General features: G+C 43.6%; 1 protein-coding gene across 7 annotated transcripts in view; it reads right to left on the bottom strand.

Moving 5' to 3' along the window:
* Nucleotides 1-20311, bottom strand: part of TENM4 (teneurin transmembrane protein 4) — a 610330-nt gene that overhangs the window by 59879 nt on the left and 530140 nt on the right. For all 7 annotated transcript variants that reach the window (XM_075742510.1, XM_075742514.1, XM_075742513.1 and 4 more), the window contains 4 exons: nucleotides 15492-15753; nucleotides 8950-9217; nucleotides 6644-6787; nucleotides 5245-5494 (listed from right to left, as the gene is read on the bottom strand). In XM_075742510.1, the coding sequence (XP_075598625.1) occupies nucleotides 5245-5494; nucleotides 6644-6787; nucleotides 8950-9217; nucleotides 15492-15753 (924 nt within the window). The remainder of the gene's footprint in view (nucleotides 1-5244; nucleotides 5495-6643; nucleotides 6788-8949; nucleotides 9218-15491; nucleotides 15754-20311) is intronic.

Raw genomic sequence — 20311 nt, 5'->3', positions numbered from 1 at the left:
CCACAGGCATTTGCCGGTGACTAAAGAACTACCAAATTCCTGCAGCCAAGCGTTTTTTGTTCGTCGGGGCTGTGTTTCCATGGCTCCATGCTAAGCACCCTGCAGCTCACAAACAGAGGATTTTATTATAGCTTGTGTGAGGTACTGGTCTTTTTTTTCCCTGGGTGACATTCAATAGATTAATACATAAGGAGGCCACACAGTGCAGTGAGCTGAATTTACACTTGGCCTTTTAGTGTTTTCAGTTTGTGTGCGATGCCCAAAGCTCTCCTAGTGTCACAGGCTGGATAATAAAACTTCATAGCAATGCCATAAGCCAACCCAGGGACTGCAACGGACTTTTGATCTGATCCTAGGGCAGTTTTCTGAGATACCTCTCTTTGCCACTAATTGTAGATTTCTCTCTCCCAGGTATGAATGAGAACAAGAGAGAAATAATGTATTTAAGTGTGGCAACTTTTTGCATATTTGCAAGACAGAAATACCTCACTGCCCTCCATGTTCCTGCAGAGAAAAGATAATGATAATTAACTGCAGATTGTTATTGCCATGCTTGGAAAAAGTCATTAGCCCACCAAGACAGATCCATACACAGAGATACTGGAGTAAGTTCCTATTAATCTATTACTGATTAACAGATGGGTGTAAACTTGGGAGGCATCACAGTTCAGTGATGCTATTTGGCTTAGCTAACATCCCCCGTGTTGACACACAGCCATTTTGGCTGTTGCAGCCTTAGACCTTGGCTACCTACGCTGTGCTGTAGAGTCAAGACTTAGTTGGTAGCTCCAGAACCTCTGGATCAAGCTCACCACAGGCTACGTAGTGGGGAGGAATCCTTTCCCCTGAAGTGAGGAAGGTTTTGCATATGGGTTGCAGCTTTTCCAAATCACTAAGATTCATCCCTGTGTTGACTGTCAACAGTGTCAAGCTTAGGACCTTCTGGAACATAAAGCACTGGTGCTTTAGCTAAGACTACACCCACTCATCTCCCTGTGGCTCAGGAACGAAGAGGCTTCCTAAGAAGAAGTATTATGGCAAATGACACAGAACAGCTGCTAACTAACTCACGTGGATGACTCCCTTAATGTAGTCACAGACGGGAATAGTTGATCTGGAGCTCCTCACCTCCTTCCTCCCTCACTGGTCCCCTTTGAACTGCACTGAAGCAGGCATGCCTTGGCTTGCTTTCATTTCATTTCTTAGATTTTAGGAACTGCGTAAAGGCTGAAGCCCTGCCAACTTTGTAAGGCTCTGGTGGCATCTGCAGCATTTGTGGCCAGTCCATATATCTTCACTCAGTTATTGCCTTCATATATAAAAACTCATCTTGTAACAGGTATTCAGCTGCTGCCCTTCGCTGTCAAAGCCGGTGCACTTTAGTGGCTGTGTATTTCTAGAGCATTAAGGATACAACCTGGCTATTCCAAAGAGAAATGAGTTTTTCTATTGCCTTCAAATGATGTGAAAGAGGAGCTCGGGGGCTGGAACTCAGCCTGATGAAGACAGTCAGTGCAGAGGTCTTGTGTACCAACCCCCCAGCCCTGCTGGGCCAGTCCATTATGCCGTGGAAGCCCAGCCCTTCATTAATGTTCTGGCAATAACACAAAAAAACAGTTTCTACTCCATTGCATTTCCAGGCATGCAGTTAAAATGAAAATTTCTAGGTTTGTGAAGCCTCTATGAAGTAAAAAACCCAGTAAATAAAAAGCATGTAGCAAGAAAAATCCCCAATCCCAAATGCAAAAAGAAAACCAAAGAAAAAAAAGAAAAGTCCCAACTCCATAGTCTAAGCGGCTAATTTAGAAAGCAACCGGGGAGAAGGATGGGGAACTTGTCAGCGCCAGAGAAGTCCTTGCAAACACAGACAGTGACAGGAGGTTGACATCTTCCAGAATGCAACTGATTGGATCAAACTCACTGAAACTCCAGTGAACCCAAATGACAAATATTCTTAGTGACAAAGCTCCAATTTAGGAGTCTCTCCTTCATCTTGTTTTCTTGTCATTACTTTTTCTCTTTTTTATTGCATTTCCTGGCTAAGGTTCTGAGTCGCCACTGCCTCCTCTCTGAGCCTGACATACTTTCACATAATGTGAAGGCTCTCTATGAAGAGCTCAGACTGGCAAAGAGTTACAAAAACTTACGGGGTGATGCTGGGGTACCTCTGGCCCTTCATCACGCCTGTTACACTCCCCAAAACTCAGAAGCAAGACATTTCACCATGTGAGAATTATTTTCCCGTCATAGATATTCCAGTATCCCAATAGTTTCTTGGTTAATTCCCACCCATTTTTCCTTCCACCCTCCTCCTCTTGTTACCCTGCCTCTTGTGTCTCTACTTCCCCTGCCTACAGCTGTAACAGCTCATGCAGAAGTCTGCGCGACTCCGCTCTGTGATTAATGGCTCCCAGTTCTGATGACTGATTGCCTACGCCAGTTTTAATCACGCCAGCTTCATTTGCTATTGAATCATCTGGAAATGGCACTTGTGGCTCACTGTGTAACAACATGCAACAAGACAGGGAGCGGCATAAGAATTCTCCACTGGTTGGCTTACCTATGTCTGAAATCTTTATTTCTGACAGAAGACAGGAAAGCAGGGAATAGAAGAAAGAATGAGGTGTTAGAAGCTCAGTTCGATGCATTATTAGCAGATTGAAAACTTGACAGTAACTGTATCATACAATGCAATAATAAATAAAGACTTAGCTGGAATGACACTGATATATTTTATATTGGATATTACTTGGCAGCAAGCTCACTTATGTACCGCTGCATATCACAAAGGAAGTGTGATCTCACCTGCATGGAGTTATTCACTTATGTAAGATAGGACCAGGCAGACTTTATCATTCAGAGCAGTACTGAGCTAAATATATGTAGACGCAGGTATCTTTACAGGTTTTTTCACTCTCAGCCAAAGCAATACCTTGTGATTTACAAAGGTAACTGAGCAGTTGCACCGTTACGGGTGGCAGTTCACTGCCGTAACCTCGTGAACTCTCGAGCCCAGAGGACTGAAATTATGCCGAGCTGGATGTTCTTCATGGGTCTAGTTAACATACCCGGCTGCAGTTATCTGCGACCCACAATGCATTTGCTTTTCTCTCCGCAACAGAACGCTACACTCAAAAGATGCCCCCCGCCCCCCGCCAAGCAAAACCCAAAAGCCAAATAGTGAGGGTGTTAATCTCCAAGGAGATGCTGATTTGAGAAGACACAAGCAAACTCCATTTAGTCCAAAAGCAACGGCTTTCCTCCATAGCTTTTAGTCAGCCTGCATCTGAACCCACTTACTTTATAGCACACCAGAGTGAAGAAATGTTTATTAGATCCAGCAACCTAAGTGTTTGCACAGATGAAGCAGCAATCGTTCCAGCAGATTTAACTTTGGAGTAAATTTAACTCTGTGGCTCCACACAAAAGGCAGCAAGGCCACTCTGTCAAGGCTTCCAATTTTCTCTTTTCCAATCAGGAAATACTCTGCAAAACCTCCGCTGGGTCTGGTATTTCCACTGACAATGAAACAGGGATCGGGTTTTCAAAATTGTACTTCTGGGAATGAGATATTAATCCCACTCCGTTGCAGTGGGATTTGGGCCCCAAATCACCTAGGCTCTTCTGGAAATCTCACCTTTGGCTCTTCAGATAACTTTCTGGCACTGGAAGAATATTACATTCTTTAATGTAGACCAGGTCTGAAGATTTATCCCAGCTTCCCACCTTACAAACATGAGAGAGATTATGTTCTCATATATCACGTAACAGAATAGCAAGAATCAGGTTCTTGCTTATTTACTCAAAAGGTGCCCCAGCCCTCGGGGATGTGACTGTAAACATCTCATTGTGGGCTTCCTAATTCAACGATTCCTCCCAATTTCCTTGTTGCCCTGCAAGCACACCGAGACAGCTATTCTTTAAGTGCCAGCCTTGCGAAGGCTGGCTGTATTTTTTTCCTCAAACACCATGAACTACGACGATGGTTCTGCACGACAAGACCTTCAGCAAGGTCTAAGGACTGTGGCATGTTTGCAAATGAGGGGCTGATGGGATCTTGCACCAGATTTTGCGGCAGATCAGCTCTTTCATTTTCACCCGTGGCCTTGTGGAGCAAATGGGAATGCAAAGCAATGCTGTATGGGGGACCCTGCTCTCCACTAAGCTGTCTGGTAAGCTTCCACATGGCAGTCCTTGCAGAAACGGGACCTTACTTTTGTTCTCAGCAGCCAGGACATTAAAACTGAGTAGAGCAAGGAAGATTTACTTTCTGGAAGATTCTCACTTTCAGGCCAGATCTTGAGAGGCAAATGGGAATGTGAACCTTCCCACCATGCTAACCTCATATTGACCTCTCAGATCCTTCAAGCAGAGAAGCCTCATTCACAAACACTGGTTCAACTCGATTGACTTTCCTGGAGTGAGTCTTGTCTGGTCACAGAGTTCAGAATCAGGCCCTGGTGCTTTGAAGTGGGTAATTGTATTTGTTGTGGAAATTTTAGATAGGAGAAATATCTCCAGTGAGGTCAATTTGAAATTTTGATTCAGTCACAATCTATTCCACTTCCTCAGAACTTGTGACAAATTGATACTTTTCGCACTCCTCCCTTGTTTTTAATTGATATTCCTTCCCCATCCTCCCTATTTCTCCTAATATATAATTTTCTTCCCTTTGTTATTTGGGGTAAACGGAAACACCTCACTTACTTTGAGATGATCCATCTGTATGTTCACCCTGACACTGATGTTCAGTTGGGAACCGAGGGGAGCTGATATGGGTTTTCCCCCCCAAAAAAAAACAACTAGAAAAACCCAGTCTGTGACTCCCTAAGTCATCATTCTATCTTAATTCTGAATGATGATCTATCCTGATTAACCTCTACATATCACCATCAGTGCTGTGTCCTTCCAAGTTCAGGTTCTCTCAGAAGCTGATTGTTAACTCTGAGAATTCCCACTGATCTCTAACTACACCGAAAGGGAAACATCAACACAGTTTGATTTAACAGCACAGAAATGTGTCAATATTTTTGGTGTGATTCAACTCTGGAAGAACTTGTTAGGCTTGTGTTTCTCTGGTGTAAATCAAAGTCAGCAGAGTTGCAGAAGAGGCAAATCTGGACAGCTTTTTTTCTGTTTTTCTGTAATTTTTTTTAAGAGTTTTGCTCATTTTCCTTTTGGGTACCTAACATTTCTGCAGAACTTAAGGGTATAGTTATAATGGCCACATTCAGCATGGTGTACCTCAGCTCCAGTATGTTGGTGACGTTGCCAGAGGGAAAGATCCTTCGGATGTAGTTGAAATCTCCAACATAAAGACTTCCATCAGACCCACATGTCAGGGCAACGGGAGCCAGGAGTTTGTTCCCATCTGCAAGACCATTGCAGCTTGGACAAGAAATGCTGCGTCTGCGGCCGTTGCCCATAATGCTTCCGATTACAGGCGGCTGCTGGGAAATAAACTGGTTTTCCCCATTTCCTTTATGCAAGATGCCTAGAGGGAGAAAACAGTAATAAGGAAATTAAAGAGAAACAGGGAAACTGAGACCAAAGGGAGCACAAACTGGCAAGGATGGATGGCAACTGGGGAATTTGTCAAGTGGCGAGGACATGGTTTAGTGGTGGACTTGGCAGTGTTAGGTTTATGGTTGGACTTGAGGAACTGAAAGATCTTCTCCAACCTAAATGATTCCATGATTCTAAGGAGATTTTGTGATGGTTTCAAATGAGGAGCCCCTTATCTGAAGTAAGTATTTTTTATAGACCCATTACATTTCCTGCAGAACAAATGGTGAGAGAACAAGACTGTCTCTACCATTGAATGAAATAATCTTTTCAGCATCTCATGAATTTTCACCTGCCTTTTCTGTCCCTCCTTGCCCTGTAATTTGCAGCCTACCAGGTAAAAAAAAAAAATTACATAGCTCGTGGAAAGATAAGGGACAGGAAGACCATGGTGCATTCTCTAGAGAAGTGTTTCATCTGCAAAGCTTCAGAGGAGCTCTACTTCTATCTATCTATCTATCTATCTATCTATCTATCTATCTATCTATCTATCTATCTAAGTATATATACCTATATACCCTATATGTGTAGTGTTCCCAGCAGTGGTGTGGGCTGTATTAGATGTTTGCTCCCATCCCACTGCTATCACCCAGAAGGACACAGGGCTTCCATCTTTTGAACATGTTCTGATCAGCTTTCAAGCCTCCCTGCTGCAGTCCTGAGCAACCTTCGAGGACTCTTGCACCTTCCATTCTCCCTTATGACCCACGAAGCCTCTGATCTCTGCAAGTACACTTGCACATTGGAGGATGTGTCTGGGTGGGCTTATGGTCAGTGGTAGGTCCAATCTGAATAGATTCCCTTTTGTTATTTTAGTAATATTTTCCTTGTTAATCCCCTTCTTTTAAGACACTATTAAGTCAGACATGCTGACATTCAACTACTTCTTTTGGATTTATACACACCATATTGCTTCTAAATGTAGGTTACTAGAAATAACTTGTTAGTAAAATACATGAGAGGGTACATGTGTTAGTCAGGTTTCTTTCCTTTCCTTTTCTGGAATTTTTAATGACAAGAAGCAACTGGGCCTTGCAACACTGCATTATTCCTCTGTTATGTGTTACAGACAACCTACCACTTTGTATGTTGAGGGCATGATGTTTGTCCAGGGACCATCCTCCAAGTTTGGAAGCATCAATTTCATAACCCTGAAGCACAGCTGTCCTCTTCTCCCACAGGATCAAGTCAGGACAAGATTCATACTCATAACCTACCGAAACTATGAAAAAGAGAGAAACAAAAGACACCCCCCCCCCCCCAGATTAGCAACCCAGAAATGCACAGTCAGCACACAAAGAGTTTCAACTGAGCAGGGGTACGAACATTTCTATAGGCAAGTGCCCATTTAAAATGTCATCATCATAATGCAGAGTCCTAATATTTTTCTCTTTAAAGGCCATCCTGCATTTAAAAAGGTCAACGGAGTTGTAGATGTTGGACACATGTGCTAAATATTTAAAAAGCACTGTTTTAAAGACATATTTTAAAACAATGGGTATTCGAGAGTGTAAACCACTGCTGGGCTCCTAAATGGGAGCATTTTACTCCTATCTACTAGCTTTGATCAAAGACTGCATGTCAGGAACTTGCTAGAAATCATGGCCCTTCTTGGAAAGTAAAGACTTATACAAATGAAGGATAGGGCAGCAGGTCTCTCAGAGACAGCAGTCTTAGACCAGGTTGACTTGTGGTCATTGTTAATGTCAAAAGGGTTTGCTTGCCATAATGTCTAATCAGAGCTTCCAGGAGTAACTCTACTGAACACACTGGAGTTGCTTAAGAGTAAAATGATGTCAGTAGAAGGAAAAACATGTTTTTGTCAGAATAATGACTCCTTTATGATTTTCTCCGTAGAAGCAAGACCAGTTTCATTGGTCTACTTTTCTTCTGCCCTACCAGATCCTTTCAGCGCTAACAGCTGAAGCAGAGCAGACCTGCAAGTTCTACACAAATGAAAAGCAATTACATAGCTCATTTTTTTTTTACTAGATAAAAATAAAGGTCTGATCTTACAAGTTTCCCAGCATCCTTACAAATGCTGAGCACTGAGTGAACTCAAGATCTCCCATCAAATATAGCCTTTTGCAGAATCAGACAGTATCAGAGGAAGATGTAATTTAAGAAATGAAGGCTTGATATTTTCCACTGTTCTAGAGGTGGGAATCATTGAAAGCCTGAATACTGATGTTCTCACACTGCTCGCGTACTCTGGGGCTGCAGAGCTGCATCATGGAGCAATCCAGGACCCACTGCTGATCTAAAGCATCTTAAAGATGTAAACATAGTCTTTCAGGATATGCTGCCAGGACATGTTTCTCAGTGTGGACTCCTGGGTAAGGCTCCGCAGGTTGTATCACCCAGTCTGCTCAAAACAGCTGAGCCTGAGTGAGAGGAAGGCACCCATTTGTCCTTCTAGAAACCACGGCACCCTACAGGTCTTCTAAAAAGACTTCAGTTGGGCTATGAGGCATCATTGAACCACCCTTCTGTCAACAAGAGCTCTATTTGCTAATTTGGGATCTCTCCCATTTTGCTGGTATCATTTCCCTTGAGCCTGAAAGGTCTAGACTCCATCAAAGACCTGTAACTGCATGTCCTTGGGTTGTTGATCAGATGGGAAGCAATCACTGCAGAGCTGCATCATCTCCGCTCACTATACACTCAAAGTACCCCCTTCCCTCCAGCACCATCACACAGGGCTCGCTGGGTGAGGTCTGAGATGGCAGCAGGAGGAGGAATGAAGTGGTGTCTCTGCATACATCCACAGCACAGCTTCCTGCCCCAACAAGGACTTCAGCTTCTGCCCCTGGAGAGTGGGTGCTTGGTGCTGGGGATGTGGCACGCTGAGTATGCAGAGCCTTCCTATTCTCTGCCTTGCAGCCTCTGACATCGTTTGCAGATGTAAAGGAAGGCACAAAGTACAAGAGAGAAGACCATCATGCCCCAGTTTGGGATGGCATTCTTGAGTGGGTAACGAAGGGGAAACTAAAATTAAAGTGATCCTGAAGGCCAGGCACAAGGAGGAGTGGGGATCAGGGTTCAGTTCTAGGCATTTCTTTCAAAGCAGTGCTGACAGCTTTTGGCTATAGGTGAGAGGCAGCCAAACGCCTCTAGTCCCAGGTCATCCCTTCTGTGTGAATATGATGGTAGCAGCTCAGGATGTACGTGCTGGGCCATGAGCCAGAGAACAGATAAGTATTCATCTGCTGGGGAAATGTGTGCCGTCTGAACAGCTGGGCCCAATCCTCTCCAAGGAAACAGCAGTGTCCCAGCAGGGACCATTTTATGTGTTGGCAGTTGGACCGTACCGATCTAGGACAAGGTCTGTGTATTGCCACTTAGCTGCTTCTAAAAAGAGACGCAAGCCCTGGGATCACTTACCGAAGGCTTCTGAGAGCCCATACACCTTCTGGCTGTAGACGTCTGTCTTATCCCAGATGAAATAATAGGACAGATCTGGAGCAGCTGCAAACCACTTTCTGAAGAGGCGTCCCTCGACAGCCACCATGAGGTGGACTTTCATGAGGTTGAAGGGGATGGTGGGGTGGGTCATGCTGATCCTCAGGACTGATTTGTAGCCAGCTGTGCGACTGCTCAGGTAACTCACTTTTATTTTACTACCGGAAACATTAATCTCCTCCTGTAGAGCCTGTGGAAAAGCAATCCAGGAGGTGTTAAATCAGCAGCGAGCCGACAGGAAAAGGCAGTGAAGCTGTAATTTATCAAACACACCTTTATAAAAGCTCTGTCTAAAAAAGCACACCTAGTAGGCATCGAGTATGAAATCATATGTAATTGATAGGGTTAGTTGTTGTCCTGGTTTCAGCAGGGATAGAGTTCATTTTCTTCCTAGCAGCTGGTGCAGTGCTGTGTTTTGGATTTAGGATGAGAATAATGTGGATAACAAACTGATATTTTAGTTGTTGCCAAGCAGTCAAGGACTTTTCAGCTTCTCATACTGCCCTGCCAACAAGGTGGTGGGGGGGTGCCCAACAAGCTGGGAGGGGACACAGCCAGGACAGCTGACCCAAACTGCCCAACACGATATTCCATACCATATGATGTCAGGCTCAGTGCATAACTGGGGGTTGGCCTGGTGGTGGCACAGCTTGGGAACTAGCTGAGCATCGGCTTCAGGTGGTGAAGAAATTGTGCTCTGCATCACTTGTTTTGTATATATTATTGTTGTTGTTCTTGTTGTTATTATTATTATTATTATTATTATCCTTTTCTGTCCTATTAAACTGTCTTTATCTCAACCCACGAGTTTTACTTTCTTTTTTTCCTTTTCGATTCTCTCCCCCATCCCACTGGGGTGGGGGTAAGTGAATGTCTCTGGTTGTTCTAGCTGCCAGCCAGGTTAAACCATGACTGTTGTGGAAGCCAAGGAATGCCCCTCTTTCCATCTCTGTTACATGGGAGAACAGGAGGCCAAAGTATCTGTGTTCACAATGGAACTCACTGGTAAAAGGAGTCTCAGGACTCATGGCGAAAGGAGCCTGGGGTCTGAGATTATCCCAGCTCATCAGTTTAGCTTCCATTTTCTGTGTTCTATTTTGTTAGGTTTCTTTGGCTCCTAATTTTTGTCTCCTGGCTTCTTTTTCCCAGTAAAATATCAAGCCCTACTTGGCCTGTACCCTTATGGAAGTTCCCCGGCCCCGATCGTAACCTGCCATTCTCTCCGTGCCATTAATGAATCCTCCTTCCACTCTCCCTCCCCTGACTTACCCATCTCTCCTTCTTTGAAACTGCTCCTCTCCTAGCTCACCCCTGATCCTCTTTGCCTGATCTACCTCTAGCCTTTTTTTTTTCCTGTGTCCTGGTCCTTATGTTCTGACCTCACATTTGTTCCTACTTACCCTGGTCATTGCTTAAAATTCCCTCCCCTCTTACCTGTGTGATGAAACTCTTGGCCTGACCTATCACCATCAACCCCTTTCTCTTCCCTTGCATCCTTCGTTCCCTTCCTTTTCCCAATTCCTCTCTAGTCTAGGTGAGTTGCTTCATTTTCTCCTCCAGCCACGCAGTGCAGGTATTTCTGACTGACTGGGACAGTTATCTCACAGGTCTCAATTCCAGTACAATATTTCACAAAAGACTGGAGAAACAGCAGGGAAAGTTTTGTCTGCCCCTCTTCTGCTTTGAGAATAGAGAAGACTCAGTAAAAATGGAATTTTCATCTAATTTACCTGCTAAAGTACAACCAGATCTTAAAATTCTTCTTTTTTTTTTTCAGTTGGAGAAATGCAGGGACATTTTCTGGAAGAGGATACAATGTAGATCCCTGACACTATGCTGATTCTCCCATGCAAAATACTGATAAAAAAAAGGCATTTCTTTCTTAATTCTTGGGGAGGAAAAAATTAGTTATAGCTTTCCAGAAAATTTCTCTCTTAGGTAAGCACCCAACATGGACATTTTCGGCACAAGCCAGCAACCTTTGGCAAAGTTTGAAAGATGAAGGTAGAAGCTTAGCAGTGAGCTGGAAAACTTGGTCTGATAATGGGATGTGTCAGAAGGTCACAGCTGGCACCGCTCTCTCCTGCATCACTTCTGAAATACTTTGGGGTGCTGGACCCTAAATGAGCTGTGAAAATACTTCCCCAGCAATAATCAGCTTTCATAAAATTAAGGGCACGGAGGCTCAAAGGCAGGTGGGTCAAGAGATCCACCCGTCAGGAAGAAATCACAGCCGTCCTGGTGTCCTCCAAGCTACGTGGCTCCTACACTCAACTCCTCCTGTGTGGGAGCAGCAAACTTTCCTGGCGTGACAAGCTGCTCATCTCTTACAGGTTTTCTGGTTAGCGTTATAAATAACGACAAATCTTATGATCTGCCCCCTAAAAAAAACCCTCTTCTAAGTTATTTTCCAAGGCCCAATGCTTTTTCAAGTGATAACTTACAGCCTCCGAACATTGCAGCACTTGACAAACGGACACATCCAGAAGTTAAAGCGCTGTTACACTGTGCTCATAAATATTTACTTTCTCTAATGCAGCCTTTTCAATTTACATATCTCAGTGCTTAGACGGCTGAAAAATGACAGAACTGGGAAAACCCAGGAATTTTAAAATATATTTTATGAGCTCAGCAACAAGCTGGGCTGGGACCAGGCTCAACCAGAGACAAGCTGAGCCAAGCTGCAGTAAAGGTGGTCCCTTGTATCAAATCTGTCTTCATATGTAACCCCTCTAGGAAAAAGCCAGGCAGAAATAATTGTCACGGAGGTACTATTTGCAATGTCTGGTTCAGATCCCTGTCAGAAATAATTATTTCTCTCTGTCACGATCTGTCTGTGCTGTCTACCATTCCAGAGAAAGGGTCAGCACAGCCGTACCAAGGCACTGAGCAGCACAAGGGGTTGTTTTTCCAGGCGCCTGCTTGGAAAACCGGGTTCAAATGGTAATTTAGATCATCCGAAACGCATTTGTAGTTCGTAAGTAGTGCTGAAGTAGCAACAAAGCAGGGCATTGGTGGGGGGAGTATAATGCAGTAGGACATTGGTGGGAGAAGAGGGGAAAAATAAGCTTTAAAATACTCCGAACGCACCAAAAGTAACAACAAATGAATAGTGCCCTTATTTCTATTTGATAATTGCTGTTTGGCCCAGATAAATTCATATGCTGTGTCTGGGGTCCTTGTGAAAGACTAAGGCTCTTAGAGTTTATCACAGCCTAACCAACGTCATCTGCTCTTTAAAAGTGGTCCAGCCACCCGGCTGGTCAGGCAGAAGAGCTGGTTCTTCAGGCTTACTAGGGATTTTCACAATCTAGCAATTATCACTGCCGTCTTCCCTTCACTCCTGGGTGTCGATCTTGGCTCGTGCTAGTAGCAATTATTCCACTCTTTGCATGAGACAATGTAGAAAATCTTGTTGCTGTGTGCTGGGTTCCACATTTCTTTTACAGCTACTCTTCACTCTGACAGCAGGCAAGGTGAGGAACAATCTTTTTTTTAAAATATATGATTCTCAGAAGGAATTTTGAGAAAGACAGACATTTAGGGCCTGATTCAGGGGCCTTAACATAGGCATCTAGATGCTTTTGAGATGTTCTATGGTATCTAAAACCTCTGCAAGGGGATGACAGATCTGACATGGACCTCCTTGAGATCTCCACCTCTCTGAAGCTACAGCTCGAGGCCTGAAGAGACACTTCAGGGCATCTTAATTGGCACCAAATCTGTCTTTAGGCACCTGAATCAAATACTTAACGTGTATTATTTAGTCTTTTGAATGCATCCCCAGGTAGAGGACACTGCATTTATTTGCTGGAGCTCATGAGTTTCCTATCTGCCCACTTGTCAAAATCTCTTTCCCAGCCCTGCCATCCGCTTGTCACCTCCTCCCTGCTATGTGCTCACACCTTTTATATTTAACATTTCTCTACTGTGAACTGCGTATTATAAAATGCAGCTGCAGAAACTGCCAGCTAGGTTTTTTTTTATTGTATGTTCATCCAGTACAGGAATGAAAAATAGTTCATTTATGAACTGAAGTACAGTCAGGACTCTGCCATAAAATCAGATTGTCTTGTATACTCCTGCACCACAGACGCCATTAACCTTCAGCTGTCAATATTTGAGGAGGAATACAGTTTTACAGGTTCTAGCTGAATCATTTGGCACATCAGAAAAGTACTGCTCATCATGTATGGGATTCATCTTATTGAAACTTAGGAACCTAAAAGTTAGGAGTCTCCTCTGACCTACTCTTCTAGGTCTCTCCATGGCCAATGGGCAGAGATAGGTTCTTCAGAAGGTTGGTTTTGCCACGTAGTCTTATGAGTGGGATACAATTCCAGTTTAAGGCATCTAAATCCAGATGTTGACATATAAGTGTGAGCATGTGAGGTAGACATGTAAGCATCAATTATAACCAATACTGTCAGTGGGAACTAGATACCTTCAAGATGGTCAGCATAATTGATTTGTAGGCTCCGCTGATGGTATTGATTAGATTTCTGTCAGCTTTAATGGGAGCCTGAACATCTAGCACACTTCCTGATGACTGTGTGTGAACACCTTATTTAAATGCCATAGTCTCAACATGAATCCCGCTTAGGTCTTAATTAGATTCCATAACTACAGGTGTCTAGTGAGATTTGGGATGTCCAAGTTATCTGTGACATTCACAAGGGGTTAGCAGATAGAATGCAGGATGCTGATAGGGGAATCTTTCTGGATCACCAGTTGGAGGCCGTGCAGGTTATCTGCAGGACATTTCAAATGGCACCAAACATCTACAATGAGGGTGGTGAAACAGGTTGCCCAGAGAGGTGGTAGATGCCCCATCCCTATAAACATTCAAGGTCAGGTTGGACGGGGCTCTGAGCAACCTGATCTAGTTGAAGATGCTCCCTGCAGGGGGGTTGGACTAGATGACCTTTAAAGGTCACTTCCAACCCATTCTATGATTCCGTGATCTATAGTCAAGAAACTGTATCAAACTATTGCGTCTGATCTATGTCCCTCGCTGCTTTAACAGTCGATAGACAGACACGCACTCTTATTGAAGAGGAGTTTTAGAATGTTTTAGTTCAATAGATATAATTAACACAATCTAACGAGTATCCTATCAAATAATGAGTGAGGTTATGATTACAGTTGTACTGTATCAGATACTTGCTTCTCTCCCAGGAAGCGCTGAACATTACCTTTCATTGTGTTTGTTGGTTTAGGAAAAAATAGATGTGAAAACTGAACCACGAATTTGCAATCTGATGGACTTTACAAGATATGGGACTTAATTAGTAATTATGCTGGGACAAACCTGGTGACTGTAATTGGAAATTAGTGTGAGAAAGGATCACAGGATTTGGTCCAGAGGGAAAGGTAAAGAGACCACTCGCTTTGTTTGTTGCTGGGTTCAGTACCTGGTGTATTAAAATTAGAAGATATAAAGTGACTTCTTTGCTCATTAATGCTACCGCAACCCCGATGGAGTCAAGCAGGAAGCACACAATTTGTCGCTACACTTGCTATTATTTATACCTTGGCAGACTACTATTTGTCACTAAAAGCAATACCCAGGACATGCCGAACACTGGCATTTAAAACTCAGGGAATAACATGCCCAAGAAAGGAAAGCGTGAATGCTGCTACATCCATATATCGCAACACAGGGAGTATTTTTAAGGAAGATGGATAATTCACTTGTTTGGACTATTCAGTTTAAAACCCAACTTTCCGTTCAGCAAAATACTTTGAATCCACAGCAGGTTGTTAAACTACTTTATCATCTGACTCACGCTTCCTTCAAAAAGGAAATCGGGGACGAGAAATTAAAAGTAATCCTCTCGCTTCGCTCATCTGTCCCAAATGTCATGAAATGCAATACCATCCAGGTGGTCTGCAGGCGGGCCATGTGCCAGCCGTCTGCTGGCTGACCGCACATCTCAGCAGCTTTGTAGAGAGAGGGGTTATGCCTTCAAACCCTGAGAAAGTTCACACCCCACTCTCCTCCACTGAGGTCCGTAATGCCCAGTGGGTAAAATTTGCTGCCGAACAGAAGGCAGGCATCAGTCAGAGTGTAAGTGGTCCATCACCCTCGCGCTGGGCATGTTGAATGCCAAAGGGCTGCCCAAAGGCTTGTGGTGGGTCACACAAGGGTCCCAGCTCACCTCCTGCGGATGAGAGGTGAAAGCAAAGCAGAGCCAACGTCAGTTTTTGCTGTCAGCCACAAGCGTTTTGCCTCCATCTCTCAGGGATAAGGGGAAAGAAACCTTCTGGCTAAGCGTGTGCTCGTGAGTGAGTGCTCCTGGCAAGCGTCTGAAAAATGGGGCAACAAACGGGGAATGCTGCTTTTTAGCTAAGCAGGGGAATAGAGAAAGACACAGAATAGATGCGTTCGTGTTGCTCAAAGCAGGAAAAAGAAGCACTGCGAGGAGATGGATTATTTTCTCCTCGTCTCAGGCGATTCGTACCTGGATTTCAGGAACGATAGGACCCTTCTCCGAGCAGGAACTTGCAAAAGCTGTCAGAGGAGATGGGGAGACCACAGGGTTGGGCCGAGCGAAGTTACTGAGGTCACAGCTTGGGATCTCGTTCTCTTCGTGCCTCATGACTATGGTTTCCATCACAAAGAAGCGATCCCACGGCAGCCACAGCGTATGTTCCTGGGTGATGAAGGGAGCCCGCTCAAAGTGCAGGATAATGGAGATCCCACCAATGGTAACGAGATCGAAGCTGTTTTAAGAGATGAAATGCAAAGTTAGCGCAAGCACCACCCCGTCTGTAACAATTCACTAGCAAGGACCCCCCAAAAAATAATTGCAAGAAATATCATCAGCCACATTTTACAAGAATAAAACCTACAGTCCAAAGAGGCTTCAGTTGAGTAAGAGCAAGTGGCAGAGGCAGGAGTACAAACTCAGCTTCTTTGCATGTTGTCCTCATGTATATAAAGAACATACTCATCACTTTTTTCGAGACAAATGTTTATCTTTGTTAGTGTTTTTCTAGTGTTATTTGACCATACAAACTATTTTCTTTTTTTTTTTTTTTTTGCAGAAGTATTTATCATCCGAACACAGTCACAGATTGGATCAATTCACATGATGACATAAACTATTTGGAAAGTGGTTTCTCCGACACACCACCACACAAATTGTCTTGGCATCACTGCTAACCTGACTAATACTTAATGCAACCCAGGCAACATGTGGAGTCCAGTCACGGACCTACTGCAGTGGGCAGAAATGAACACCACGCGGGCAGTCTCTGTACCACAGCACTCAGCACTCAGTCTTTTTTGACTCTTCATCATTTACAGCAGATAACTTACTGCCTGTGGTCTGCAACTTCACCCTGTGCTACCTCCAGCCAAGTGGCTTTTCTGCCTGCATTAGTGTTGGGTAATATTATGTTGGGCTAACAGAACACTCCAGAGCTGTTTGAAAGGACGTTATCTCGATAAGGAAAATATTCCACCTGTTAATGTAAAGATGTTGGGATAAGGTTTTGGGGTTTTAATTAGTTTTGTATTTAAACTTCACATCTTGTCAGAGATGGAGATTTTATGAAGTACCACAGGATGTATCTACTATGTATAGACTCAAAAAAGAGGCATTAACTGAGAAAGGAAGGGATTTCGGCACAACTTGAAAACCTCTTGGTTTTGTTGCTTTGTTTTCTTCTCAGTATCTATTCAGTTGGAATGCCAAATGTGTGTTTCGGGCAAAGAAAATTTTCTCATCCCTGCTTCTCACTTTGGATGCTTGGCGCTAGTGTATGACAGTTTCACACGGAATTTAAACATGTGAATAGGCTCGCTGCCTTCTGCGGAGCTGCTCACATGCATAAGAGCCATGTGCTTAAGTACTTCTCTGCGCGCCCTGAGAACTAGGATCTGAAAGCTCTCTGACAGCCCAAAGCCAGCCTTGATGCACCTTGCAACTACAAGGTAAGAAAGCAGCTGAAAAAAGTATTTTAAATTATCTTTTAAATTAATTACGAGGCTTTCAGATCACCTGCAAAAATCCCAGAGGAGCAACAATGGGTATGAGCTATTTCTAAAAAAAAAATAAATCTTTGGCAAGTCATCATTCAGAAGACTTTTTTTTTTTTTTTATGGCTGGTAGACTGAGGTGCCATTTAGCAAATATAATTATGAAAAGAAAGTTATTCAGGAAAGAATGTTAAATTGAGTCCATGGGAGGGAGTGGAAAGCATTGAAAAATGCTAAAGACATGTTTATTCTAGCACTCAAGTGGGGGCATCGGCTTCCCAGACCTATGGAGCTTGGCTTGCAACAGCCTGACGAGTAACTTGCTGGTCCTTGCCAGCAAAGCTGTGCAGCATTTGTACTTTGATGAGAACATTTTTAACAGTCAATTAGCATTTGGCAAGCCCTTCAGCTCGGAGGGAGAAGCTTGCTCTGCATGAATCCGGGCACTGAAAGGGGCAACGGGAGGAAAGAAACAAACATTACAAATGACGCTTAACAAGATTTTAGGCGAGTGGGAGAGAGGTTTTATTTGGAAACACCTCCGTATCGCTCCTTTGTGAACGGTCCTTGGCTTCATTGAGCCTGGGTCAGGGATGGTAACCTGCTGGGGAGAAACATCCTCGCCTCTCCTGCATCCCCAAAGCAGGATGCAGAAGGCAAAGCATCACCTCCACGTCAGGCTCCAGCAGCTCTGAAAACACACAGAGACAGGCAGTATTTTTTTAGCAGGCGCTGTTGCTCACAAAGTTCTTCCCAGAGTCACAGGCTGCAGCTTTGAAGTTACCTTGATGAATTGAACGAAAGCTAAAACCAAACAGAAAAACCCAAACTGAAAACACCTTTCTCCCAGCTTCCCTTAGTGAAATTAAATTTAACAAAAGCAAAACCATCTTGGGAATGAAGGAACGAGATAATTTTATTTCTGGTTTTGCTGCTGATCTCTGATGTCTTTTTTATCACTCCAAAAAATCATACTTGTTGTACAGTCATATTGTTCTGTTTTTCTTAAAGGGCTCTGGAGAGACAGGCCAAAGGATTAAATTCTCTATTTATCCACAAAACAGGCTTAAAAAAAAACCCCAAAAAAACATAACATAGAAAAATGTAACCCTTTCTCATTGCTTTGCTCTGGAAATCCACATATTTGGTCTTTCTGAGACAGCCATGCCAAAGCTGCTCAATGTGATGGCAAATATACGATACTGCAAAAGTCTGGAGACTTTCCTGCTGTTTTATTAACACTGTGCCTACAACAACGGGATACTGAGGACTTGGAGCCTTTACAAACTACCAGATTAATCAAACTTAAAGCTTTATTTTAAAATGGGGTTTATAATCCAGTACCAATACTTCAATTCACCTTCGAGTCACCAAAGACTTTACAGAGAAATCATGCGTACAATAGAGTAGTCTGAGATCTGTCATTTTATCTTCATGCCTTATTATCCGAAAAAAGTCTGTGTCCCAATAATTAGGCTAAAAACACATGGAAGCCTTGAAGTTATCAAAGTTTTGCTCAGACTAAAAGTAATGTGACTTAAATAGGACCAGGATTTCACTATTAGAGGCTGTATCTGAGTACTGGAATAGGAGTGGAACCTATTTGCGGAGACTTGGAATACAGTGAACCCACTTACAGGGGTGAAAAATTCAGTTCACTGTAATTCCAGAACTGAAATTGTACTTATGATACTCATTCTGAAACTCGGTCATGCCAAAAAAACCCCAAACCCAACCCAAAAACCCAAACCCGAAGCAACAAAATCAGCTTAGGAACCAATCTAGCTAAACTGATGCAATTCTGTCTTTAAACTCCCTTACTTTTAAAACACAGTTATTGCCCTGCTCTCAGTAAACTGATTTGCTAAATCAATTTAAGGCAACTCAGTGCACATTTTCAAGAACAGATATTCCTGTGGTGAATATGTCAAATAATAAAGCTGGTGAGTTCTATGCAGTTATCTCATAACCCCTGGAAGAAGGTAACTGCTTGCATGCGCGCTCCCATTTTTCCTCCAAACCAGGGTGACACCAGAGATGGTCCAGATGACCTCATATGACTGTGTACTGCTATGGACTGGGAACGCACGCAGTCTGCTACTGTAGTTCAGGAGAAACTACTTTTTGCTTAAGAGCATCCAGTTCTTAAAACATGAAAACTGCACTGGGGAAAAGCTGATGAGAAACGAGTCGTGCTCTATTCAGAAAATTACTGAAAACCATGAAAACACAGAACAGAAATTGTAATAGCACTAATTCTTTATGTGTTTTTGAAAGTGCTTTACACATAGTATTTAATAAATGCTGTAACAATCAGTGAGGAAGGCAAGTAAATATTATCTCCCTTTCACAGGTCAGTTGGCTGGCATAGGAACGTTAAGAGATGCACCTGATGGTACCCGCTAGATCAGCAGCGAAACTAGGATTAGAAATAAGGGATGTCTGGCATCATTTTATGTCCTGATCATTGTAGTCTGAATGCTCCTAAAGACTTCAAGGGAATTTTTAGAAGACCTCACCACTGAGGAAGTCGCTGGATTTTGGTGTTCTTTAAGAGAAAGGCTTTCACTTCTCCATTTATTACCTCCAGAGTGCACAGATGCACTGCTGTGCCCGTTCGTTTGAGAAAATATCTGCATGTATGCCTCTAGACAATTTTGGAAGGTATTTTTATGCTTCAAGAGACTCAGCACTGCAACGGGACAATTTACTGAATGTCACTTGTGCACCAGACTTGCAGGAGGTTTCTGCAGAAGCAGACTGCAGAAGCAGATTGGTTTGAGGGGAAGGCGAAGAAAATGAAATCAGAAGAGCTGACACCACGCAGTCTGGGGTTACGCTGACCGCCAGCAGCTGCCGACAGAAATCCCAGCTTCAGGACGAATCCCACTTGGTCACAGATTCCCTTGTCTGATACAGCTGATTTCTGTCATTTTTATTATTTGGAGCGGAGTATCTGCCGGGGGGGCTGAGTCAGCAAACTGCAGCACTGAGCTCCTTGAAACTAATTTAATTTCTGGAGGCTGGCAGCCAGCCCTGAGGAACCAGCAGCCCACTGAAGATTGGTGGAGCATATTGATGCTCCAGCTGCATTGGATTCTGCCCTGGGTCCCCTGCTCAGCTGGAGGTTGGGCAGGACGTGGTGTGAAAGCAACATCCCTGGCTTGAACTGCCAGCAGAAGAAGGCTTATAGCAGAGAGGAGTTCCTTTTCACCACCCAGGAATTGGAAAGAAATAGTTACTCAAATATTGAAAAGGTCTGGAGCTTGGATAGCAACGCTCACCGCCGTGCTCTGG

The sequence above is a fragment of the Balearica regulorum genome, chromosome 1 (genome assembly GCF_011004875.1).
Source record: "Balearica regulorum gibbericeps isolate bBalReg1 chromosome 1, bBalReg1.pri, whole genome shotgun sequence".
In the NCBI taxonomy this organism is placed as follows: domain Eukaryota; kingdom Metazoa; phylum Chordata; class Aves; order Gruiformes; family Gruidae; genus Balearica; species Balearica regulorum.
This window is presented reverse-complemented; position numbering and strand designations above follow the sequence as displayed.